The sequence below is a fragment of the Cheilinus undulatus genome, linkage group 16 (assembly GCF_018320785.1).
Source record: "Cheilinus undulatus linkage group 16, ASM1832078v1, whole genome shotgun sequence".
NCBI lineage: Eukaryota > Metazoa > Chordata > Actinopteri > Labriformes > Labridae > Cheilinus > Cheilinus undulatus.
In genome coordinates this window covers 46,355,388-46,382,927 of record NC_054880.1, presented here as the reverse complement: position 1 = coordinate 46,382,927, position 27,540 = coordinate 46,355,388, and the positions used below count along the sequence as shown (strand labels likewise).

At 40.0% G+C, this 27,540-nt stretch overlaps 1 protein-coding gene across 2 annotated transcripts; it reads left to right on the top strand.

The window, feature by feature from the left end:
- Positions 1 to 467: 467 nt before the first annotated feature.
- On the top strand, positions 468 to 27,540 carry ube2ql1 (ubiquitin-conjugating enzyme E2Q family-like 1). Of its 2 annotated transcripts, none has more exons than XM_041809850.1 (3): positions 468 to 586; positions 1,385 to 2,295; positions 24,291 to 27,540. In XM_041809850.1, exons 2-3 carry the CDS (start codon positions 1,591 to 1,593, stop codon positions 24,420 to 24,422), a joined length of 837 nt encoding a protein of 278 aa, XP_041665784.1. In that variant the 5' UTR covers positions 468 to 586; positions 1,385 to 1,590; the 3' UTR covers positions 24,423 to 27,540. The 2 variants fall into 2 exon arrangements, with proteins under 2 accessions (XP_041665784.1, XP_041665783.1); XM_041809849.1 differs by having other exon boundaries at positions 497 to 698.

Genomic DNA, 27,540 nt, shown 5'->3' with positions numbered 1-27,540 from the left:
AGTCCAACGCAAACAAGGAAACTTCTGCTTGGGACTTCTGGCGTGGATTGGATGTATAGCGGCGCTCATGTCGGCCATCTTGACTGCAGTTGGGTCCCTCTCCAAATGATTGGTAAAAAGGGATGAAAATGGGTTCAAATTTGGCAGAAATGGAGTAAAGTGGCAAAAATGGGTCCAAATTGTGCAAGACTGATGAAAAGTGGAAAACAATAGTACTGGAATTTGGTGAGAAAAAATCATTTCAATAGCACTCTCCATTTTTTGAGGCATCTGGCGACCCCCTCTTAATGTTTCGCGACCCCCAATAGGATCCCGACCCCCAGGTTGAGAACAACTGTTGTAAGAGTGGCCCGCTGAAACATGACATGACTCATATCTCCATGCGTTTGACATTATAACCGAACACTGGGGCTTTTATTTTGAAAGGGCGCTGCCATTGCAGCTCCTCGCCGGTGAGCGGAGCCTGGCTGTGGAGGATTACCGGGGGCTGGTTTGTCCTCGGCTGCATTAAAGCTGAAGCTGCAGCAGCTGCACACACATCAAAGGCTCCCCTTCTTCTCCACACTGCGACTCCCACCGACGACAGGTACTCCTGGATGGTGAAGCCATTTTTTAATCTTTGCTCACACGGCGGGAAAGGGCGTCCGCTCTACATAACGGAACATAACACGGACATACCTCGAATTCAGCCGTTCACGGTAAGAACGGGCTGCTGTCTTGTGTATTACTGGGTCTGTGTGGGCGGGATAGCACATAAAGGAATGTGTCTTGTATTTATTCTCGTGATAACGACTTACACAGGAGGCTGTGTGTGTTTTAAAGCGCAGGGGTTTTATCCTGACTTTATCAGGCTCTTCTGTCGCCTCTTTTTACCTTCTAATGTGTCCTTATTATTTTAAAACAGAATATTGATATAAAACATAAAGCCACAGCAGATGGCTAACCACAGAAACATTTAAACGTGTATTTACACAGCCTGTGAGGCAGGGCTAGCCTATTTCTATATTGTAGAAGGCCATGGGAGTCTGTCATATCATCATTGGATCATTAACAACAACCTTGTGATGCCACACGTCTTTCCTCCCGTCATATTTATTCAGGTAGAAGTGGTTTCTTCTGGTGTTCTCCTGCAGTATCGTTAAGCCTGATAAATTGCTTTTATCGTGGATATTTCCTTGAGGATATTACAGGATCAGCTCAGTGCCTATGCGTAATGTGTCGTCCTATCAGAACAACTGCAGTCACCGTCCTGATGTCGGTGCACTTGTGGGAGGAAGATGATGAATTCAGTGGATCTGCTTTGACAAACCTATCTGAGGCCATGTCAGTGTTGTGAACCAGGCTGCTAAGCTCGCTTTTTCCTTGTTTCCTGTCTTGTCTTTAGTGGAGATGATGCTCAGAGGAGAAAACGGCTCCGGATCCTGCTAGTGTTCGTCCTGAGGCTGCAGTGAACGGAGGGGGGATTGCGGTACAACAAGGTTAATAATCAGCATCGATAAAGGTCTTCTCTGTGAGCGGGAACCGACTTCGAAGGGTGAATCTTGCCCCTGTGCGGGGGGATCGGCGGAGAAATATAGATCTATAAAAATTATGGCAACCCTACTGCGGAAGATCGGTCTGATCCGCCTGCACGATCGAGACACAGAGGACCCAAAGCACCATCAAGGCTCGCTAAAGGGATCGAAAGGGAACCAGAAAAATAACGCCAACAAACACTGTCAGACCGCGAACGAAACCAACATCCTGAGCACTCCGGAGATCAAGGCGAGGAAGCTGGACCAGCACGGCAAGGACAAGCCGTCAGGCAAGGATAAGCAGGGCAAGGATGCGAAGGAGAAGCAGCAGACCGGAGGAGGTGGGAGTAAAGCGACCAGTGCCTCCTCGATACCACCGCTGGCGCCTCATCGGCAACACTGCACCCAGGTCCGGACACGGAGGCTGATGAAGGAGCTACAGGAGATCAGGAGGTTAGGGGACAACTTCATCACGGTGGAGCTAGTAGAGGACAACCTGTTTGACTGGAACATCAAACTGCACCAGGTGGACAAGGACTCGGCGCTGTGGCAGGACATGAAGGAGACCAGCACCGAGTTCATACTGCTCAACGTCACCTTTCCTGATAATTTCCCATTCTCGCCGCCGTTCATGCGCGTCCTGACGCCACGGTTGGAGAACGGCTACGTGCTGGACGGTGGGGCCATATGCATGGAGCTGTTGACCCCCCGAGGATGGTCCAGCGCCTACACAGTGGAGGCGGTCATGAGGCAGTTTGCAGCAAGCCTTGTGAAAGGACAGGTGAGGGGATGAAGGGTTGGTGGGTCAGGGTCCTTGTATCATCAACCATACAGCATGCTCATCATCCCCACTTCACTCATGTTTCAACCATTACAGTGCTCCATACGCATGCGTGAATTCAGCTAAATACTGCCTTTTCCCTGCCATTGCTCAGCCTATTCCTTTACTATCAGTGTGATGTTTACGGCTGTTTAGCTCCCTAGAGCAGTGGACCTCAACCTTTTCAGCCCGCAACCCCCAAATAAAGGCTCCAGAGACGGGGACCCCCACTGAACCTGAAGGTGGTTGAACACAGCTATGCACATTCAAAAATAGCCATGGTCAGAAAAAGGTGCCCCTAAGGGATAAATGGGAGCGCTTTCTGGGACCCAGCCAAACTGGGGGCCCAGGAAAATCAGGGTCTATTGTAAAGTTAGCTAGATATCCATATCCATATTTTATATTTAACCTGAACAATAACCACTCTTAACATAGCAACAGATATCTTTTTTTAAAGTCATTTGTGCTGTAGTATATAGTCATCTTAAAAATGCAAATCCCCTTTCTTTTAAACAGAACTAAAATATTTCAAAAATGTCCTAAAAGGTGGTTAAATAGGATTTTAGGAGCAGCAGAAACGGGTTAGAAAAATGGGCATAAAATGCAATAAAATGGGGTTGATAGTGGCAATTATATGTTAAAATTGGCAAAAAATATTGATAAAAAGGGATGAAAATGGGTTCAAATTTGGCAAAAATGGAGTAAAGTGGCAAAAAAATGGGTCCAAATTGTGCAAGACTGATGAAAAGTGGCAAATAATGGTACTGGAATTGTTTGAGTAAAAAACATTTAAATGGTACTCTCCATTTTTTGAGGCATCTAGCGACCCCCTCTTAGTGTTTCAAGACCCCCAATGGGATCCTGACCCTCTGGTTGAGAACCACTGCCCTAGCGTACCAGATATGTTAGGAAATTATAGAGCCTGTCTGAATTATTGCATAAAAGTGGCAGCTCACTTTTAATTTTTACATGAAAAATAACAGGATAAAGTCCAAATATTTGGGTAGGCTTTGTCAAGCTTTTATCCACTTTATTGGATATTAAATGCTCATTTTGGGCTGCTGTCAGTGTACTGTTTAAGGCCTCAATCCTCCTCACCCCGTCCCAGCACACTGTGACTATTATTAATCTCTATATGACTTTAAGGCAGCCATTTCCTGCAGTGCTAGCACCATATCTCCATGATGCCAGCTCTCCTCTGCAGTCGCTTTGCTCTCCTTTTATCTCTGTAATAAATCTGCATCCTTTGACAACAAAGACCCGTTCCCATTTAGAGATTGTCCCTACAAAGGCGCTAATGCACAGTGACTATGACTGTGCCTCTATTCTGAGGGGTGAAAAGGAGTTATCCAACACGTGTGATGCGTGATGATGGAGAGAGCGAGATGAATAAATAGAGACAGCAGGTTGCCTACCTAACTGCAGTCCACAGTGACTTAGACTGACTAGGTTATGTAATCCTGTCAAATCCGTTCGCACATCCTCAGTGCACTGCAGCAGCAGCAGCAGCAGCAGCTCTAATTCCGATGGAAATGGCTGCATCTCCTCCACATCCACTCCAGGCTATTACTGTTCAAACACGGACGGGATTTTCTGCCATCCACCTGTAATACTGCTCTTTTCATATTCTCAGAACAACTGAAAAAGGAAACCTGAAGCTGTTTATTATATTATTCAGTCTGCTCCTCTCTCATTGACTCGTGCTTTTTGACGTCAGCAGTATGACAGCACTGAGGCAGGAGACCTTATGTAAACTGTCACTGGGTTCTCCTGCCCAACCCCCCAACCCTCTGAGCTTTTTGGTCGTTGATGATATAACTGAACGTCAGTCCTGAGTCATATGCGGTTATTAAGCATCTGTTGGCAGGGAGGTCATGAAAAAATGGACCCAAAGCAGAGGGAGAAGGAGTGAGGAGATGGCTGAGCGGCTCTGCAGTGCCTCCTAATTATGGTGCAGTGTCTTCCCTCTCCAGTTGGCTAATGGAAACTATATTGATTAATTATTCCTGTGTGCTTGTGTGTGTCATTGTTACTCCTGCTGTGGCGATGTGCCTACAAAGATGCTTGTGTGCGGTTTTACTTGGATAACGACTCATTTGGCAAACAGAGCTCACATGGTTATTTAAACCAGTGGTTCTCAACATGGGGGTCTGGACCCCATTCGGGGTCACCAGATAGCTCAAAAAATGGAGAGTACTATTGAAAAGATTTTTTCTAACCCAATTCTGGTACTATTATTTGCCACTTTCATCAATCTTAGACAATTTGGACCCATTTTTTGCCACTTTTGCCAAATTTTAACCCATTTTCATCCCTTTTTACCAACAATTTTTGCCAATTTTCACACATTTTTGCCACATTTCATATATTGTTGGCTCTGTTGATCCATTATTGACACTATCAATGCCATTTTATTGCATTTTACGCCCATTTTTGCCCATTTCAACTACATTTGACTGTTTGATATGCCCATTTTGACCACATCAACCCATTTCTGCCTATTAATCTGTGCCAGTTAACCCATTTTTGCCAGTTTAAAGCACATTTTCCCACTTTTAAATCCCATTTCACCACTTTCTGCCACTTTAAACTTATTTCTGCCACTTTTTAATCCCCTTTACCAATTTTTGTGCCTGTCTTTTGCCACTTCAACCCATTTTTGCCACTGTTATCAAATGTATGCCACTTCTAACCCATTTCTACTACTCCTAAAATCCTATCGAACCACTTTTCCCACCTTTTTAAATATTTTAATCCTGTTTTTAAGAAGAGGGATTTGCATTTTTAAGATGACTATATACTACAGCACAAATGACTTAAAAAAGAAATCTGTTTCTATGTTAAGAGTGGTTGTTATTCAGGTTAAATATAAAATATGGATATCTAGCTATCAGACCCTGATTTTCCTGGGCCCCCAGTTTGGCTGGGTTCCAGAGAGCTCTCCCATTTATCCCTCAAAGGCAGCTTTTTCTGCACATGACTATTCTTGAATATGCATGGCTGTGTTCAACCACCTTCAGGTTCAGTGGGGTCCCCGGTCTCTGGAACCTTTATTTTGGGGAAAAGGTTGAAAAGCTTGAGATCCACTGATTTAAACCCAGTTTATTTACTCTACAGCACCAGTTAACGTTGGCAGTCGTGATGTAGCCTCTTTAGAAGCTCCATCCCTATTTTTAGTCTGAGAGGCAGATATAGGCAGATTATTTCAACCAGTGTCAACAGACACACACACACACGCACACACACACATATAGTCCTGTGTATCTCAGTATTAATTCTGTTCAGGCAGAATAGAAACAGTCAGTCTAAAGAATGGATTTCACTGTCATCCGGCTGATCGGCTGAATTTAGATATCAAATTAGCCAGCGCCAGATTTGTGAGTTGGCTAAACTAATTATCATTTTTAAAGACACAGGCCTGAAATCCATTAGTAGCCGCTCTATCTTCAGTTAATGGCTCAGTCTTCCTGCCAGAGCTCTCCCAGCACTTCACCTGATGAAACATGAGAAGCTTAGCAGTTAGCGTGTTGTAGCAACAGCGCACTATAGCAGTGTTTTCAACTAGAAAATGGAAATAAAGTCTTATTTAAGCTATTGAGGGTTACACTCATCTGTAGCTGTGATGAGTACGCATACTAAGCACAATATTAATCTGCAAAGAGCAACAAAGGCTGGTGGAGCTAGCTGCTAACTTTAGCCTCGTACAACTCAGCAAACCAGCCTCCCATCATGTGACCCTGTGATGAATGAGGTTTTTCTCCCCTTTAGACCAGTCAGTTATTCCTGATTTAAATTAGGGCTGGGCAATTAATCGCAAATTAAATTAAATCGCAATATGGCTCGCTGCAATTTTTAAATCGCAGAAGTTGCAATATTTCTTTAACCTGAAATGTGTCAAAATACCAGTTTAATAAATCTTTTTTGCAACAGCAGCAGAGATTTTATGCACATTATGCAAATATTCAAGTGTCAATTTTCTATAATGGTTTACAAAAACTCTCCTTTTGTGTTTTATGTATGTTTTTCTTAATCAAAATGAGTGACATAAAAATGATAACGCCCTTTAACAAAGCAAATGATATCACATTTGCAATACGAGCAAAAATAGTTAGCTCATTCTATCTAAAACTGATGAAGCCCAGCGTTAGTTCACCAAAGTCATACCCAGCTGTGATCAGCTGGTAGCCAGCCTCACCTCCTCCTAGGAGTAGTAGCAACGGGTTAGAAGTGGCATACATTTGATAACAGTGGCAAAAAGAGCAAAAATGGGAAAAATGGGTTGAAGTGGCAACAATGGGCACAAAAAGTGGTAAAGGGGATTAAAAAGTGGCAGAAATAGGTTTAAAGTGGCAAACATTAGTGAAATGGGATTTAAAAGTGGGAAAATGTGCTTTAAACTGGCAAAAATGGGTTAACTGGCACAGATAGATTGGCAGAAATGGGTTGATGTGGTCAAAATGGGCATATCAAACAGTCAAATGTGGTTGAAATGGGCGTAAAATGCAATGAAATGGGGCTCATAGTGGCAATAATGGATCGACAGAGGCAACAATGTATGGAAAGTGGCAACAATTGGTTTGGAAGCAGTAAAAAGTAGTGTAAAGGGTTTATTACTGATGAAAAAATGGTTTAGGGTGGCAAAAATGTGTTAAAATTGGCAAAATTGTTGGTATAGAGGGATGAAAATGGGTTAAAATGGTTAAGTGGCAAAAATAGGTCCAAATTGTGTAAGATTGATGAAAAGTGGCAAATAATAGTACCGAATTGGGTTAGAAAAAAAACATTTCAATAGTACTCTCCATTTTTGGAGGCATCTAGCGACCCCCTCTTAGTGTTTCGTGACTCCCATTGGGCTCCCGACCCCAGGTTGAGAACCACCGACATGGAGGAAGAATAAAAGCACTAACAAGCTATTAAAAATAAGATAAAAAAGTAAAATATTTAGGGATTAGACAAAACAGATGTTTACAGGAGACATAAATACATATGTAGTAGCAAAATAAAAATACAAAGTACAATATAAACATCCCCAAGAGCATGCACAAAGATGTTTGCAGGTCTACTGATGAACATGACACAGCCTCTGGACACTTTATCCCCTTTTATCAAAACAGTGCTGAACTGTGCTGGACCCACAGGATGCTATTAGTTAAAGGTTGCTGACATCGGGGCGTTGTAGCAGTGAGGCAGTCATGGGTAAGCACAGCTACAGTGGCTACTAGTGGTCAGAAGCTGCATTACAGTTTAAAAAGAAAGAAATATGGAGAATTAGTTTAACAGACTCGTTTTTCTGGTGCGACTATAAAGAGGTCTGACTTTAACTGTTAAGCCTGCACAAATCCCTCATCCAAGCCTCCAAAATATCTTCATATCAAGAAAAATACAGTAGGATAGATTCCTGTAGGCTTACTGAAACAACGATGACCGTGTGGTACAATGCCATGCAATAAATCAAGTGTAAATGTGATGATCTGTGGCAGCAGAATAGCATCAATAGTGACCATTTATTTTAATTTTAAGCACCGCCTGGTGTGGAGACATGTCTGAATATTATGGTGTGGTGAGTTTTAGTGAAGACAGTCCTCCAAGAGCTGATAAAGTACAGATGGGTATGTCTGCTGGTTCTTTATTATCAGAAAAGAGATGCTTAATAATATTGTCTTTGTTCACATATTTGTCTTTTCCTGGAACCTCCCAGTTACTAAAGCCGGCCCTGCAAACCCAGTATTACTATCTTCTTCAGAAATGTACTGATAAATCTGTAAATGTTGATTTTGTCCAGTCGGTATGTAAAGTATCTGAGTTTTTTTATCTCCTAGATGTCTAACAACAAAACTGAACCAGCGTCTGTCACATTCTAATCTAGTTTTGATGGCACAGTTAAACTCCTGGTGTGGTGAACAGTCTGTCACATAGCATCGACTTTAATGTAAGTGTGCTTGTCTAAATTTAGTCTGTGCTGCTTTGTTGTTGTCTGTACAGCTGTGTTTTTAAAGACAGACCAGAGGCTGTTCTTTACTCTTCTTCTTTTCTTTTTCTTTACTTTTTTGTTTTTTTTAACTATTTTAACTACAAAAGCGGTCCCTACGCTGTCAGCAGCTTGAGCACAAATAGATGTTTCAGTTTTGAGCTTTTATCATGTTTGTTTCAGATGTTTTTAGCGTTATCTGTTAAATCATCAGTGTTTGTTTCAGTTATGAAGATAGAACTCCAAATGCACACGACAAATGCTGAGATCATTGATTAATACTTTACCGTTTATATCCTGGTGCTATAAAAACCAGTGTTAAGCATTTTTACTGTACGCCCTACCTTTCAAAGACTGTGATCAATTTAATACTAACATTCACAAAACAAAGTCAACCGCATGAAGAACGCAGAAATTGTCTGCAGTACCAGATGCAAACATTTAAATCAGGATTAGATATTCTGTGAATTTATTGTCACTTCCTTTTTGTTTGGACACCCATAAGTCAGGATTTAAACAAGCATGCAAAAATAAACACTGAATTAGAGGTTAAGCCTTAAAAAATATACAGTTTTTCTTTGTTTCCCATAATGCATTTGTGCCAGCCCCCTTCTGTCCCTAATATTTTTTATATGTCTTCTTTTATAAATTAAAACGGACACACTTACAGCTAAGATAACTCTGGAAAGTTCCTCTGTAGCAGGGCTGTCAAACTCAGTCACAGCAGGGCCAGATTCTGGGTTCAGGTCTAACCTGAGGGCCTAACAGGGTCAACATTTAACCATAAACAGTCAACCTCATTTCACCAGTAATGAAATATGAAATAAACGGCACTGATGATAAATCATTTGGAAATTCATAAAAGTAAAAATGTTAAGTTTAAAGGCTCAAATCTGAATTAAAATTCCAATTTATTACTTCAAAAGATCAGAACACTATATTAAAAATAGGAAAATGGTGTTTTAAAAGAGCAAATATATGAGATCAAATTTGAAAACATTAGTTTAAAAGTCAAACTATTTCTTAAAATTCTAAATAGTGAGTCTGATAGGTTAAAATATGGGATTAAAAATCCACAAATTAGGAGTTGAAGATGTCAAAATATGAGCTAGAATTCAAAATGATGACTTAAAAAGTTTAAAATATCACTTAGATTTAAAATTGGGAGTGCAAAAGGTCAAATATGACATAAAAAGTAAAAAGTGTTCATTTAAAATGTCAAAATATGGGATTAAAAAGCCAAAGTAAGGAGTTGCAAAAGCCAAAACATGACTTAAAATTTAAAACTGGGAATCTAAAAGATAAAGATGTGATAGATGAAGTCCAAATTGTAAGTTGAAAAGGTCAAAGTATGAAATGAAGAGTCAAAATCATAAGTTTGAGTCGTAATCTTGAGATGCAAAATTAAAAATATGAAATAAAAACACTTATTCCTTCCCCCACATTCTTGACTTTTTATGAAATCTTTCTTACTCTTTACTTTTTCAGGTTTTTTATGGTTTAACAAGGATATTTAAAAAATCAAGTTGAAGTTTACATTATTATAATGGAGGAAATCTCCAGACCTCATACTGGTGGGACAGTTAGAATACAAATATGATCTGATCTTGCAGGCCAGATATTATCGTTCCACGGGCCGGATTTAGCCCCCAGGCCTTGAGTTTGACACCCCTGCTCTACAGGAAGAAATGGTCTGTTTTCAAAGGCTGACGAGTGAAACCTTATAACTCCGAACCTATGGAGACAGAGCCTTCAGTGCTGCAGCCCCCACCCTCTGGAACACTCGTCCTGCAGACATTCGTAGCGCTCCATCTCTGGACATTTTCAAAAAAACGTCTCAAGCACCACCTGTTCACCACAGCCTGCAGTCTTCACTAAACCACCCTTACACTCATCCTACCCTCACATAGTTTGTCCATGTCTATGTGTTCCTGTAAAGCATCCATGGGTTTCTTGAAAGGTGCAATATAAATTCAAGATATTATTATTATTATTATTATTATTATTATTATTATTATTATTATTATTATTTGACATAAGTATTCCTCTATCAGGTTTTCTGCAGGGTTTGATGCTGCCATTAGAGTTCACCTTTTAAAGACTGGTGGGTGAATGCCAGACTGGACAAACGGGGACACTCAGAACCAGTGCTACTAAAAACCATTGGCACTGCCCTTTCCTGACCCCGCCATCACTCCCACAGGGCTCGCCTTAATGATCTAATGAGCAGGATGATGATGACATTGATCCCTATTTGTTTATCCCATCCCCTTTAAGCACATGTCTGGGTTACGCAATCGCCCTACCCCCTGAGCTGTTTTCCCATAATGCACCGGGGCCCTCCCTTCTCTGCCCATTGACTGATCTCCATTCACACGATTACCCAGCAGCCACTTTACACGAGTGTGTACCTCTCAACGAGCAGGCGCTTAGCTGAAATAGATAAACACTGACATGGCACTGTATAGGCCCGGGGCTCTCGCTAAGCTGAGCCACAACACACACTCCCTGCGTTTGCACACACACTTTTGTTTCCTGGTTCACGAGGCGGTGCTTTTCCTTCCTCTCTGCGGCCATCATTGGTTGAATCATATGGAGCAGGGATGTCAAACTCAATCACAGCCGGGGTCGGATTCTGGATTCAGGTCCAACCTGAGGGCCTAACAGGTGTCAGCATTTAACCCTGTAAATTTTCACCAGTGATAAAATATGAAAAAGCGCTGATATTAAGTCATTTTGAAATTCAAGTGAAAACGACAAGTTTAAAGCTCAAGAAAATCATTTTTAAAAGTGAGATAAAAGGTCAAAACACAAAATTAAAATGTAAAAATGAGGTTTTTAAGTAAAATTCATGAGTTTTGAAAGTCAAAATATGATTGAAATTTTAAACTGGGAGACTAAATCTAAAAATTTGAGATTACACAGCCAAAGTTAGGGGTTGAAATGGTCAAAATATGACTAAACATTTAAAACTGTGACTCCTAAAGGTCAAAATATGTTATAAAAAGTTAAAATCGTGATTTGAAAAGGTTAAAATACAGAATTAGAAGTCAGGATTTTCAGAAACATGAAATTAAAGCACAATTTTTTATCTCTTGATTTTCACTCTTGACTTTTTCAGTTTGTGATGACTTTAACAAGGATATTTTAAATCACCAAGGTTAAGTTCACATTTTCAGACTGGTGAAAATCTGCTATGATCTGCTATGATCTTGCGTGACGGACGACACTGTACCACGGGCCAGATTTGGCCCCCGGGCCTCGAGTTTGACACCCCTGATATAGAGCTTTTGGTGAAGAAGTCATGATATCACTGAGTTGGGTTAAATTTGCCTTTTTATGCTGCAGAACTCATCCGGATGGAGGACCTAACAGATTAACTTCTTGTGCATAACGATAAATAAATGATGCTCACAGCCATTAATTCATGGCAGCAATCAAAGGTTACAGTCCTCGCTGGCGCTGATCGCCATGGCAATCACACCTCTTTAACAATGGCCAGCTGCTATCACAATGTATATCCTAAACAGCAGCCACCGTATGGCAGGGTGTGAAGATATGCCTGTTTGTATGAGGTGACTGTGATGTGAGTAAAACAATCCCAGCTTTTTACTGCAGCCAGCTGGAGCATTATCTCTGTTTGTTCGCTGCAGTAATCTGTATTACAGGCCTCTGGCTGCACACACAGGCAGAACAGGTTTCAGGCAGCGCTGCTTAAGTGTCGCCCGGCTGGTTTGTTTTCCATTTTTAAGGTTGTGTGGATCAGTTGTCTGAGGACAGAGGAGGTTGTCCTTTAATATGGTTCAGTAGGAGAACAGAAACAAATCCCAAGGAGCATTGCATGTAACATCTCTGTAGATGAGTGGTGTAGCCAGAGACTCAAACCGTACAAAGAAACTTCCAGGATCAAGTCACTGTCTTGTCTCCATCTGCTGAGCTCGTTTGAGGGATTTCATTGCAGCAAACTCAATATAAGATTAAATGACTATTCATGTTGGACAATTACTGCTGGGGTTGATTTCAGTATCGATCGAAATACACGTTGAAATAATAGGACAAGCACTCCAAACAGTGTGAGCGCTTGTGAGAGTCAAATTCAGAGAGAGCACGGTGTCTCTAAGCCCCACAGTTAAATGAGGCCAGCATCGCTACAGGAATGGAAACTGTAACCCTAATCTCCAGAACATTCAGTGTTACCACCTCATCTCCCTTTATCCTCCCGCATCACTTTGACCCAAAATAGCTGAGCAGGTACACAATGAGGCAGGCTGATCGTCCAGGTGACATGGAGGCAGAGAGCGAAGGGAGAACATGCTGTACAAAAACTAACTGTGAAAGTTGGCTGCTTGTCTATGGAGCAGAAACACTTTTATTAATGATGACACCAGTTCCCTACATCAGTGTCACAATGCTGCAGCAGAAGAAAAAAAAGTAAGCTTTATCTATTTTAAAATAGAGAATAATGTCTGAAGCATGCTGCAAAAACACCCCATTCATCACTCTTTTATTTCATAAAACACTGCTAAGGCAGGATAATAAATACGACCCCCTGCTAACGTGTGCTCATGTAAATCTGAAGTACAATCATGTAAATGTGCTTGTTTCAACCTGCAGCTTAAAGGAGGGCCTGGATGTTTGATTGATGCCCCCACTGTGCAAATGTCAGTCAATCAGAGTTCTTAAACTATTTATTTAGAAGCACCATTCATACCAAGGATGTTCCTCAGCGTCTATTCCCTATTCGGCTAAACGCTTATTTACATTTTATTTAAATAACTAGTCTAAAGACGAGAAAACCCCTAGAAAACAGTCAAATTCCTCACAGGGTCATTGTGTCAGCGGGTGTTGATGTTAGCCTGATACACTCTTTGCTGCAGGGATGTCAAACTTAATCACAGCAGGGGCCGAATTCTGAATTTGGGTCCAACCTGAGGGCCTAACAGGGTCCACAATTAACCGTAAACTGTCAACCTCGTTTTCACCAGCAATAATTATGGGGAAAAAAACCTTACCACTGATGGTGCACGATTTTGAGGTTGAAAAGGTCAAAATGATAAGTTTAAAGGTTCAAAACCTGAGATAAAAATTCAAAACGATTTGCTCAAAAGGTTCAAAACATGGCATTTAAAATCAAAATAATGTTTTTAAAAGGCAAATATATGAGACAGAAAGTTGAAATCATGATTATTAATAGTCAAAATACGAGATAAATTCAAAGTCATCAGTTTAAAATTTGAAAGCGTGAAAAAAACATTTCAATTTTGCATTTTAAAGGTCAAAATATTACTTAAAATTTAAAACTGAGGATCTAAAAGGTCAAATTATTAGATAAAAGTCAAAGTAAGGAGGTAAAAAAACAAAACATGAGAAAAAAATCATAATCATGAATTTAAAAGTTTAAAATATTATTTAAAAATTGAAAATTGAGGATCTAAAAGGTCAAAAAATAAGATAAAAAGTCAAAATTGTGAATTGAAAATGTCAACATATAAAATAAAAAGTCAAAACCAAAACTTTGCATCATGACGGTGAGATACAAAATGAAGAATATAAAATGAAAACATGAATGTATTTCACCACATTCCTGACTTTTTAATCTAATTATTTTAACTTTTTACCTTCTGTAATGACTTCACAAGGATATTTTAAATCATCATTGATAAGTTTACATTTTTTAACTGGAGGAAATCAGCAGACCTCAAACCAGTGGGCCAGTTATAATAAAAAAATTATAGGATCTGGTGGGCCAGATTTGGCCCCCGGGCCTTGTGTTTGACACCCCTGCTCTACAGCGTAGCTAGCATTAAAAGCTAGTGTCGCCTGCCTTCGTTCCTCTTTGCAGATTAATATCGCACTTTGATATTTGACCTCTTTTCACATGGGGTGAGTAGTTATACGAGAACTTAACCCTTGACAGCCCACATACCACTTTATTTCCATTTACTACTTTAGAAAGCTGTCGTACCGCCGTCTTCCTGCTCCACGCTAACAGCTTAGCCACCGCTGAGCTTCTCATGTTTACATCCGGTGAAGGGTCAGAGAGGAAGGCAGCGGCCTTTAACTGAAGCTACAGCGGTCTCTAGTGGTGGGAGGTTTAAGAGAGCACTATAGACCGGGATTTCAACCCGTGTTCATAAAAATGATAGGTAATTAGTTTAACCCAGGGGGTTTCAAAGTGTGTGAGAGTGAGCCTCCCCTAAGAAGAACTTAGTCTTTCGGTGGACCCCCACCCACAAAAATTATTCAGATTGAAAAAAAATTAAACAATAACATTTTAAACATTTATGTCTAATCTTTGAACATTTTTAACATTAATATATTTTGGATATTTTGGTTTGCAAATGTCCTTAAACATCTGCCTTTCCCTATTATTCAGTTATAATGCCATTAAATACCCTTTTTCATATTTTTTGGCCATTTTCTTTTTGCTTCTTTTTCCCCTTTTTTCCACTTTTATCCCATTTTTGCTCTTTTTCACCTTTTTGTCTATTTAAGCTACCTTTCATCATTAAATATCCCCTTTTTTCCAATTTTTTTGCTAATTTTTGCGACGTCTTTTTGCCAATTTTTCCAATTTTTTGGCCTTTTTTTTTTACATTTTTTGCCACTTTTTGTCCATTTAAGCAACCTTTTGTGATAGATACCACTTGTTTCCTTTTTTCCCAATTTTTGCCTCTTCTTTTTGACCATTTTGCCACCTTTAACCTATTTTTATTGCTACCTCAAGCTGTCTTTGCCTCTTTTCACCTCTTAGATTGTGGCTCATGCAAAGGTATTTTCAATCATTTGGCTCTTTGGTTGAGTAACACTGCTCTATAGCATAGTCCCTATAGTATCTCTATGTTTATCCTTTTTGCTCAGTGCACAGCAGGTTCGTAAAGAAAAATCACCTTTTTTCTGGTTTATGGTTCTGTGCCTCCCCTGAAGCTCTGTGGCGCCCCCCAGGGGAGGCCCGCCTAACACTTTGAAAACCACTGTGTTTAACCGACTAGTAAATCCTGCACTGGCTAATTTGATCAACGGTTTTAACCATTTTACTGATTATCCAGTGCATCCCTAATTCATACACAGAAGTTTAACATGCTACAGAGTATAGTAAGGCATTTTTATAAGATTCAGAGGATAAAATGGGCAAAAATAGGACATGAAGATGCAAAGTACATCAAAACATAATGATAAAAACAAGAGACAGTAACATGAGAGTTAACATACCAAATAAATGTACAGATCCAGAATAGAGATAGCTGATGTATGCTTCAATGAATAAAAAGAATTAATAGAATAGTGAAAGGAAGACATTAAATAGGCCTCAACATTTATGGTGTTATCTGATGGTTTAGTAGCAGTATCTCTAGATTGTTGGTCGGTAGATACTATTATCGTGCTGTATCTGTGGTTGGACTAGTTCTTAGCCGGGGCCAATAAACAGTCTGGTCTTCTGCTCATTAAACGGCGTGCTTTTTTGTCTTTATGCCTAGTTTTTAATGTGTTCATTAATAATCAGGATGTAAGAGGCTTATTAGGGAGCTTTAAATGTGTTTGAAAGCAGATTTAGTCATTTTCATCCAGAGCCAGCTAGACTGTTTCCACCTGTTCCCAGTGTTTGTTCTTAGCTAACCAGCTGCTGCTGGTAGCTTCACATTTACTGTTCTGAGATAAAAAGGTGATATTAATATTATCATACATCCTCTGGCAAAAAATCAAACAAGCACACTTCTCAAAATGTCACATTTTACCCCGAAGATTCCTCTGAAGACTTTTCCTCTAAAACAGATGGAAAATGTTGTTCACTAAGTGTGGATGGTTTAACCAGAGTTATACCTGTAAAAGTCAGCACAGGTACAGGTAACAGTATAAGGTAGTAGTCCGCAGTGAGGTTTTCTCTAAATGTAATCCAAACGATCAGGGTACAAATAAATTCACCCCCTGTACAGTGAGAGCACATGAAGACACTAGCTGAGACATGTTTGGTCTTTAGAACCAGGCTGTAAACCAGTTTATTTCTAGTGTGAAAACCAGCTGTTTAACAGGTGTCCAGACGGGACTTAAGGTGTTCCTGCAGCCCCAAGTGGACACTCGCTGTATAGCAATTTTTGCACTTCTGCATTGGTTTCATTTTTTAGGACCGGAGGTTTCCTCTTGATGCCCCACCAAAGCTGTGAATGAACCTCCTCAGACATCAGAGGTGGAAACAGTAATAGACTGCTGTAGTCAAGGGGTTCATATTACCCCAAAGGGATACTTAAACATTCTGGAAAATTCACCCATTGCCATAATTCCTGTAGTGTTAGTAATAGTTTTGTTTCCTTTAGTTGTTGGTGCAAGCCGTTTCTAGATCTGGGGGGACCGATATACCAGCTGCACAGCTAACGCTATGGAAGCAGACGGTATTTTTTTGCTTTCCCTCATCAAACTCATCGAACTCATCAAATACACAATCCAACAACTCCAAAACGCTCTCGTGGACAACTTATGACCTGTACATTCACCACGAAGTAGAAGTTGAATTACCGGTTTATAAATCCACTCAAGTAAAAAGTATTTTTATTTAAAATGCATTCAGGTTGTTGAGGTAAAGTCACACCTGAATGATAAAGTGGAATGCAAGAGCTGTTTTTAGATGTTACATGGAATCACCTTTCTGAGCTACAGACCGCCATGAGTGGTCAAAGCCAAACTACTATACTTAAGTCAAAGCAAAATCACTAAAACTGGTCCTTAAAAAAGCACAAGTACACAATAAAGCTACTGAAATACAGTAATCTAAGTTAATGTGATTAGGTACTGTCCACCCTGATGGTAACTGTCTGATAGTAAATGTAGAGTTCTTACTAGTAAATCAGGGAAAGCTGAGCGACTACCTGCTAATTAACAAAGAAACAGATGAGGATTATCTGCTCGTTAGCCATTGGTTAAGATGCAAATAGTGACGTACTCTCATTAAATTGACTGGGCACTAAATGAGGACTCAAAAGACAACAACTGTGAGCTGGTACTCAGAACTGTGTTACTCAATAGATGAGGAACTAACTGTGAGTTAAAAGTCCAAGGATAGAGTGTGATTGGTTTCTAATCAATGTTATAAAGTCATTGATTACTCACCGTGGAATTATACTGGGATGTAGTCATTTAAGGCTGAATCATGCTTATTGATTACCTATCCATAGTTATCTGATTTGTACCCCTTATTGTAGGAATATACTGCAGCACACTGAGGCAACCATGCATTCCTGTAGCACCTCCTGTAGCACTTCCTGTAGCACTTCCTGTAGCAGTGAGTTACTCATTTCTTACCTGGTAACAGAGGTGGAAAGTAACTAATTACATTTACTCAGATAAAGGTAATTGAGCAGTTTTTTGTTTGTTGGAGTGTTGATATCTCAGGTCAAACGTTTTAACTCCAGTCTGGGTGAAAAGGTCTTCAGTTTGGAGTACAGAGCTGCATTGAGAGGCGGGACCCAATGAAAATCTAGCGTGAGCGAGCAGTTTGAACTTTGCTGTGGGCGGGAACGGGCAGCTAAAAAAAAAACACGGTGGGATCGGGATGTAGCCTAGCAACAGGATGATGGAGTCAACAAATAATGTAGAAAAGAAGCTCAAACACGGTCTTTACAACAGAAAAAGAAAACAAGGCAAGTCTGACAAGTTTTGTTTCTGCAGACAAGCTCTGATGGAATAACAGATTATCTACTGAATACTAAATGACGTGACAAGTACAGTTTCATAAATAGCCTAATTATTTCAACAGAATAAGCAGGTTTCTGTGTTGTTAAAGTTTAGTCATGTTTATGCTGAGAATGGTTAAATGAGCTGTCCTTGTTGCTGAAACGCGGCAGATTTGACTGACAGCTGTCGCTGAGAGAGAGAGAGAGTGAGGGAGAGAGACGCTCTCGTCCATGGGCGATTGTACGTGCTTCTCTGCAGCTGATTCTTTTTTAATCATTTAGAGTAATAGGTTGTTTGTCACATGATCTTCTTGGCCCGTTTTTGCACAAGGCACTTTTTTTTGTATTACGTGACATTTTTGTTCCCCTTTACCGCTGGAACAACAGCTGGTCTGTGTTGCGGGACCTGAAGATTTACAAATTAAGCACTGCCCATGAATCTCTTTTACTACTCTATAAAATAATGTGTTTTCTCCTGCGGGACGGGTGAAGACACAAAATCAATGCATCTCTATTATTGTCATGCATTAATTCTCAGGGTTTTGTAGATGTGGGTGGGAGTGGACATACACATTGCGGGAGCGGGCAGGAGTGTAACACACACGTTGCGGTTGCGGGTGGTAATGGTCAGAAATTCAGCGGGAGCGGGATGAAGAAAACAGTCCTGCGCAGGGCTCTAGTTTGGAGTATTTAGACCGTGTGGATCCACCGGTGTTAGTTCAGCTCTGTTTACCGTCCGTTGATCTAAGCTGCCCCATCACAGTTTCCCATCATGCCCTGGGTCAGAGTGCTCAGATGTGTTTTTATGTGCTTAGTCATTACACGGATCCCTGCTGGAACTCCTTTGCTCATATTTCTGGGGGGTTGAAGTCGTTTGTGATGTCCGACACATTTGCACCATGAGTGAAGTTATCCAGTGAGTTAGAGACTTTCTGTGCTCCTAAAGGAACCTCAGAGCAGATTCTTCATCAGTATGAATTACCTAGAGTTACTGCAGCTCTGTCATAAAATATTTAACAGTTTAACACTGTAGTTTCACTTTATGTGATGAGCACCATAGAGATACTTCTAAAGTGTTAAATTGAACTCTAAATGTAAATTTTGTATTGGAGAGGTGTGATTTTACCCATTAGTCATGTTGTCACTAAGGAAAGATCAGATTTAACTGTACAGCTCCTCAGTGTCTACTCAGTACTTACAGTCAGCTTTAAATTATATACTTTTTACTTGGGTAAACATAGAGACCAGTACTTATAGTAAGTACATTTTAACCAAAGTAACTACTCGAGTACAGTCTGCCTCTGACGGGTAACTGTGCCAGGTTTTATGTGTCTTATTGGAAAGGGTTACTGGAGTGAATAGCTTTTAGACTGATGCAGACCATTAACATTAAAACTATATGAAATAATTCATCTGTGCTGCACTGCAGTAGGCACAGCTGTTAGTGTTGGCTTCATTACAGTGGTGTGGCCTCAGTGTCGTTTCCTACCGCAGTAACACTGAGTTAGAGAGCATTCACATACTGTGTACAGAGATTAACCTGAGAAGCTGCAAAGCATCAGGTTTAAAAGTGTGGACTCCTGCTTTAACGTGCAGGCTGGTCTGGTGATGTACAGTGTTGTCTGTGTTGTCATAGCTCTGCATCTACCTCTGCATTCGTATTTAATGAGACGTTCTTCTCCCACGTACGCCTCTTTCAGAACAAGCTTCTGCATCATCACAGGCAGCACAAACACCTTTCCCCTTGTTACATGATGCTGCCCCATGTTTATTATTAGCCCCAACATCTGGAGAAAGGAGGCTTCAGTGTAGAGGGGAAATTGCCTCTGTGCTCTGCTTGGGATGCTTTTCACACCAAACATATTAAGCACAGCATCCCATATTTATCACCGTCATATTTACAGCCTTTTCATGATGCAGTGCAGCGGGCGGTCTGTGTCTCACGTATCTCCCCATGGCCCAGTGTAGAGGAGGGTATATTTTCACAACTGGTTGAATTTGACATCTTAAAAGCCCTTTCCTTGTGCTTAAACATTGATCTAATGTTGGTCGACTTGCAGTCAGACCACTTGAGCTGTCAACATCTCCACTGTGGCAGTGCATTTACCATCAAGTTCATCCATGTGCATGTGTGCTTTCTGTCATTTTCTGTCTATAGTTTTCCTGGACTTTTTTTTTCAAGGGGGGTTTGAGTCCTCCAGGGCCACTGACAGTCCAGATCAAGAGAACCATCTCTCCTTTGATTCGGCAGGGCTTAACCGGATCAGAAAAATTATGCTTTGACATGTTGACAAGCTAATGTGCAACTCCTGAAACACCCTCATGGCCTTTGGATATTTTACACCAGTTACAACAAAGCCAGTAACAGAATAATGAGGAAAAGCTGGAAAATTAATACACCAGAATTTCAGCATCAAACAGATCAGGGGTCATCACCTGCATGTGGTCAAGGACCAGATTTTTCCTAAACAGGAACCTTAGAGGCCGAGCTTTCAAGTAAACTGAATACATTTTTAGAGTTGTCTAATTAACATGTTTTTGTAGATATATTTTTATTTTCTTTCAAATGTGTGCAGTTTTTAGGCTCGAACAGTGAGATCAGGCCCGTATATCGCAGCCAGCCACAAGGGGGCGTCTGAGATATTTAAGCTAAATGTTTCTGTGGCTGACATGTTGTCTGTGCTGCTTACTGATAAATGAAAAACTCCATCAGGAAAACTGCACTCCAAAAACACCTGAAGCTGAAGTTTCAACAGAATACGCCAGTTTTTATCAAAAATGAACTGATAATTACGTGTTTCACATGTATTATATTTACTAATAATGGCTTACAGGTTAATTTCTGATAAACGGGTGAAACATACAGTCATTCCTGATTAAATTGTTACAATCTCAGTTGATTTTGGAGTCTTTTTAATAGCTTTAGGGGGTTTATTAAAAAAAAAATCCCAAAATTCTGCAACAATTTTCCTCTAGAATTTTTCCTGGGAAGATATGGGAAATAGAGACTGAATGTATAACTTTAAATCACAGACTATAATTTAAATTATTTGATTAAACTTAAGCTGTAGATACAGAGAGCACTTTTTGTTGTCATTAGAAGTTGTAGTTGCAATATAATACATAATAATAATTCTAGATTTTGATTATCTGCAACAACAAAAAGAAAAACTGTTTGGTTTTTGGCTCAGCACTTGCTTGTTTCTCATACGTTGTGTCAAATTCATTCAACATTAGCAGGCGTGCTTCAGATCGGCACCTAGAGGAGGAAAAAGCTAGAAAATATCTCATCAGGCAGATGTTGTATTTTACTGCAGCAGCCAATAATTATCAGAGGGTTCAAACTAGGGCTGAACGATTTGGGAAAATAATCTAATTGTGTTTTTTCTTCCAATATTGCAATTGCGATATGATATGTGATATTTTCTTAAGTTCCTAAACTTATATTTTTTTGCAACAAACACAAGCAATAAATGATTCTATATTACAACAGACTCAATATTAGATTAAACAAGGGTTGAACAGTTTAATGAAAATATCTAATTGTGAGGATTTTGATTCAGATTGCAAATTGGATAAGACTTTTTGTATTGAAGGGATTCATAATTTTTATGTCATCTCATATTAAGTAAGACAAATGAACAAAAAAGTAGGATTTTTGTTGACTATTACAAAAAACTGCCACTTGGATGATTGTTTAAGTCATTTATAAAATCTCTGCAGAAAAAAAATGTCAAAATTAGCAATTTAACTCAAGTTTCAAGTTGAAGAAATATTGCACCTTCTGCGATTTGAAAATTGCACCAGGCCATATTTAATCTAAATTTCGATTAATTGCCCAGCACTATTTCAAATGACTTTAGAATAAAAACACATGTGGCTAGAACAGAAGTATTTCAACAACGATAAAAACCCTTTTTGCTCAGATGGTTTTACTTCTGAAAATAAGCTTGTGTATGATAACATAGGTATTTTAAAAATACGCTCTATAAAAATCTGGCTCAGAGGACAGGGGGTCTGCAGGGTCTTATAAAGTATCAAAAGCTGATGAATAAATTTAGTAAAAATTAGGGTTTGGCCATTCATTAAAATTAGATTAAATCCTATTATGGCCTGCTTCAATTTTTAATTTTATTGCCTCCTTGAAATTTGTGTCAAAATACCAGTTATTTATTTATTTATTTATTTATTTTTGCTGCAGAGATGTTACGCATTTCATTTTATGCTTCATGTTTCTTTTGTTTAAAAAAATAGCTATGAGAGGGACATAATAAAACAGTTCATATCCAATTTTCAAAACAAGTCAAAATAATCCCAGTTGGATGTTTTTTGAAAACTGTCCAGTCTTCGTTTAGTCTAACACTGAGTTTTAAATAAATACATAGGATCAGGAACTTCAGAAACAATTACAAAAACCGCAAATCGCAATAGCAGTAATGGGGGGAAAAATATTGCAAGTACATTAATTTCCCAAATCATTCAGCCCTAGTAAGAATTAAGGCTTTTGAAAGTATTAAAAAGGGGTGAAGGGGGCCTGATGGTTTAGGGTGCACCCCATGTACGCAGTCAGCTGTATCATCCCTGTTTCCAACTCTGTCTGCTGTCCTCCTGAGTCAATAAAGGCATAAAACGCTCTAAAAAATACATCTTTAAAAAGTCTTAATGTAGACTATGAGGCCTTATTTCTGTGGCTGGACATTTGAAAACACCTCCCTGATATTTTGTTTTAGCTTACTGAGCTTGTACTCCTGGTGAATTCACCACACACTCAGACTTATGGAGATAAATCATTAAAATTCATGTTATTGAGCTGTAGCTTAGTGCAGTGAGCATGGACACAATAATGCATCAGAATCTGAATTAAAGAAGATTAGAAGTGCTGAAAAGGCCAATTATGTGTTATTTTTCTCAAACCTAAGGTTTTTCCCCTCATATTCTCATCTCTAGGGCTGGGTATCATTTTTTTTTTCTGATACCGGTGCTAAATCGGTACTTTTTATACAGTGCTGCTGCCTGAATTAATACTTCCAAAAGAAGAAGTGTGTTAAAACTCAGCGGGAGAATAAAAGCTGTCTGGGTATCATAAAGGATTTGCAGAAATATTTTTATCAGAAAAGGAAAATGGTATAACTTAACTCATACATCACACAGATTCCTTAGCGTAGTTCTTGCCTTCATTTTGGCTGGTGGGGTATTAAAATGAAGTATCGATATCTGTGTTGTAATGGGGACTGGTAGGTATCAGTGTTGGTACTGGTACCATGTCAGCACCAGATTTAGATGCTCAGCCTTACTCATCTCAGAATTATTCAGCACAAACTCTTATGAACTGTGTTGTTAATGTAACTGTTGAGGAATTGAAGATGCAAAAGGGTCTAAAAATTATAATTATTATAATTATTATTATTATTAAAAATGCATAAGGTCTTAAAAAGTATTCAGTTTAATGTCATATTTCTGTATTTACCCTGGTAGATTTATTTAGCTTAGATCAGACATGAGGACTCACCTCCTTACAAAAATCACCACCCAAATTCTTCTCAATGTTCAACCACTTAAATGCAGATCATGACAAATTTTACAGCTAGGACCATAAATGGAACATAAGACATTAAAAAGTACCTCATTTTAGAAGGACAAGTACACGTCTTTAATTTTACCCCATTTTTCCCCATGACATTATGGAAATTTGGTCATTTCAAGAGTATTTTCCTAAAAACCTTGGCAAAACCAGCATTGTTATCTAAGAACCCAGTTATCACATTTACATGACAACAAAGGAAGAACTAAAAGAAAATGTTCAGTGTGTTTTTGTTTGTTTGTTTGTTTGTTTTTGCATGCACACATTAGCGACCCACTGGAATACGCTTCGCAGTCCAATTTTGGGTCCCGACCCACCAGTTGAGAGCCGCTAGCTTACCTATGATGCTACAAGTTGCAGACACTAAGCTCTTTATATAGCTCTACATTTGCTGTCCAGCTTTTTATAAACATCCAAATCTTCATTTTGATCTCAAATAAAATCAAACACGATTTCAACGTGTTTTAGTTTTAAAATCCACAGTTTGTAAAATATCTGTAATTGCAGATCTTAAACTCATCCTGAAGGTCTGTAACGTCCCAAAAGCTTTAGAGCAGCCGTGTGGTGATGTTCTGATGTGAGGAAGATGACTGAAGAGAGTGTTGATTTTCATTTTTGCAACATATGCATGATATTACGGAGTATGAATCAGTGCAGATCCATCGGTTCAGGCATTGTCAGTTCTGTTGCATCATTCTAGTTCATTTTACTAACCTCCTCTTCTCCCTGTCCTCTCTTGCAGGGGCGCATATGTAGGAAATCAGGGAAGTCCAAGAAAGCCTTCAGCCGTAAAGAAGCTGAAGCAACCTTCAAGTCCCTGGTGAAGACCCACGAGAAGTACGGCTGGGTGTCCCCCCCTGTGTCCGATGGCTGAGAGCTCAGCCAGCGACCCTCCGTCCCCTCCGCTAGCTGGACCAAACCCAACTAGCTCGACACGCAAAACGACACACCATGCTAACCTAACAATCCTCATCGTCACCTTATGCTGATTCACTTCTTTAGGGTTTTGTTGGTTTGTTGTTTTTGTCCCCTTTTCTCCACCGAAATGCTTTGAGAGGAGACCGCCTTCATCGCCATGACTGCCCGCCAAGAAGCAATGACCCCACCCACTTTTCCAGCGAGGTTCTTTTTTGGGGAGATGCAAGAGGGAAATGTTTGTGCGTGTGCGTCTGTGTTTGTATGTTTGTTGGTCCGTCAGACATCAGCCGGGAGTGTTTGCACGTGCAATGGAGTGTCCGTTACTGTCAGTGGATTATTTTTTCTTGTTTGTTTTTTTAAGCACGTGCAACGGGAACATCGGACACCTTTTCATCATGTGAAAGACTACTGAATGAAGAAGACTCATCCTCCTCCTATGACCTCTTCGTCCTTTACTTTCCCCCTCTGTATCCTTGCCCCCGTCCTCCCTAAAGCACTGAATTGGCGTCACTTCCCACCATCTCTCTGTAGCTGTCGGTTCATTTACATATAAATGAAGCTGTTAATGTTTAATAGACGGGCAGCACTCCCATTCACTCCTTCATTTCCCCCTGAATTTTTTTTTTTTTTTTCGACTGTGCCGTTGCTCACTATTCAGTGCAACATGAAGATTGTAATTTACATGGAGCTGTGCTCTCTCCGTCTCTCTCTCTTTCTCTTTATCACTTCCTTTAGCTTGCTCGTTCACTTTGTTTCTCTCTCTCTGTCTCTTGTGGCTAAATTTAGAGCTCACTGTTGTGTAGATGGATATTGAATTCTAATGGAGAAATAAGAAGTCACATGTTGCTTTATGCAGAGACTCTGTATGATAATAGAATGACAGTCAGTCACCTCTCTTTCTCTCTCTACTCTCATGTTATCATGTGTGTGCGTGTGTGATTTTAGAGAGGAAGAAGACTGTAATTCCCATGATTTAGATACCAGATGGTACAGCTGAAGGCCAGGCCTCAGTGTGTGTGTGTGTGTGTGTGTGTGTGCTTGAGTAAGGGAGACAACCCTTTAAACAAAGAAGAATATGATTAACTGTGAATGACTCTGAGACCTAAAGGGAGTGCTGTTTTTTGATTTCTGTCCCTGTCTCGTCCTGTTAACTCCTAATACTACTGCTGTAAACACATGCGTGGTTGTGACTGAATATCTACATGCATTTAAAGAGTAAAGAGCTAAAGGTCAGTAGAATATACACTCAGATGTTTAGCGGTGCTACAGACACATGCACACTCACACACTGCAGCAGTAACACCTTGAAATGAAGACAGACAGGGGATGGAGTGGCGCTTTAAATGAGCGAACGCTTCAGAGCACGCCTGATTGATGTCTGCCAGGAGAGCAGGGAATTGTGGGAGCTTTGATCACTGATGCCTGCATCTTGGAAATGTCAGGTAGTGTGCAAAATGGCCGAAGACAGACATTGCTTGTCCAGCCTGCTGTGATTACTTAAGAGACACACCATTCCTAAGTTCCAACCTTTAAAATGACTTATAAATATCTAAGATCAACTGTGCAGACATCTCAATCAATCAGGCCCGCACCAAGCCCAGGCTATCTGTCCGTCCGAACTCTTGGTGTTTGTTTTCCTATCTGCCAGTTAAATGTCAGAGCAAAAGCTGCTAATTGGTCTGACATTTCAACAGCGCGTCATTAGAGAAGAGCAGCTGAGAGCAGAAGGATGGAGGATATCAGCCTCCCGCGTGGTACTGACATTTCCCCACTCTTCACTCTTACCCTGCTTTTTAAAAGGAGGGTTATAGAGGCCGGCTCCACGAGGTGAAGAGAGGCTGAGATGGGAGCAGCTCCATGTCAGTCAGGTCTTAGCGGGCCAGATTCAGAATCCGGGAACTGGATGTTGACACCTCTGCACTGAGGCAGAGCCTCGAAGCCAGCATGCCATGCTCTCCCCTCGTGTTGCGTCTGTGTGCGAGTGCATGTGTGAGCAAATATGTGTTACACTCCCATCATGAAAAAAAATAGGCAAAAAGAAAAACAACAATACACCATCTGGTATGTGATCATGTACGAAAGCGTGTTAGTTCTCTTTAAATTTGGCTAGTTATTTCAGGGTGGATCGTATAGTGATCTCTTGGCTTTCAGCAGAGAAAACTGAATTACTATTAAGACAAAATATCTCAAAGCTGAGTGTTTGCTGGTTTCAAGAGAATAATTTTGTGATATAGTTTAGATTGGTAGTTTACAGACACTAACTGGGTGAACTGATTATGTTGTAATATATCTGCATGTGATATGTGATTGGTAGCTAGCTACTGTATATCTTTTTACAAGAAAAGCAAGAAAAATATGGGGAAAACAAAAATGCAAATGCTTCTCTTTTCTCGGTCTTTTTCTTTTTTTGGGATCTGTATTGTATGTATATTTTTTCTTTTTAAGCGTCCTAAAAATGTCACATTGTGTTATATGAATGTTTGTATTTTAATTTATTTGTGGTTTGCCAAAATGAAGATTTGAAGCATGTTGCAGGTATTGTTAAAAGAAAATGAGAAGAAAAAAAGATGATTAAGAATTACAGCCTATGTCTTTGTGCCAGGTGGGAACACGTGTTTATTTGGGGGAATTTCAGGGAGTAAAAATGGACAGAAGGTTGCAAAGCCTCAAGATTATAAAGGGAGTTTTTCTTTCACTGGGAGATCATCGAAATGGATTTTAAAAATCCTGTGCTCCCTTGAAAACTTCCTAGTCCCCAAAGTGATGTCACTGCTGCCCCTTACCCGCTGGTCCTGCTCTAGATGCTGAATTGGCTTATGGGTAACGCCGTCAACACGGAGATCTGGGCTGACTTCCCCCAGTCACAGATTGAGGATCAGTTTGACCTCCCTATGCTTCAAATCTCACTTGTAAAGGGAATGTGCACATCTGACCTGTGATCAGTTACTCTGGGCAACTTCATTCCACTCCTGACTTGAGTGTTTGGTCAAGACCGAGCTCTTAAAAGGTTCAAAGGTGAAAGGTCATTGCAAGACCAAACAGGAATGTGCAATAAAAGTTTCAGCTTATTCAAA

What these genes read in the sequence shown, in the direction of transcription:
- ube2ql1 (XM_041809850.1), top strand. Translation starts at nt 1,591, where the DNA reads ATGGCAACCCTACTGCGGAAGATCGGTCTGATCCGCCTGCACGATCGA. An exon ending in CAAGCCTTGTGAAAGGACAG is followed by an intron (nt 2,296 to 24,290) that starts GTGAGGGGATGA and finishes CCTCTCTTGCAG; the next exon opens with GGGCGCATATGTAGGAAATC.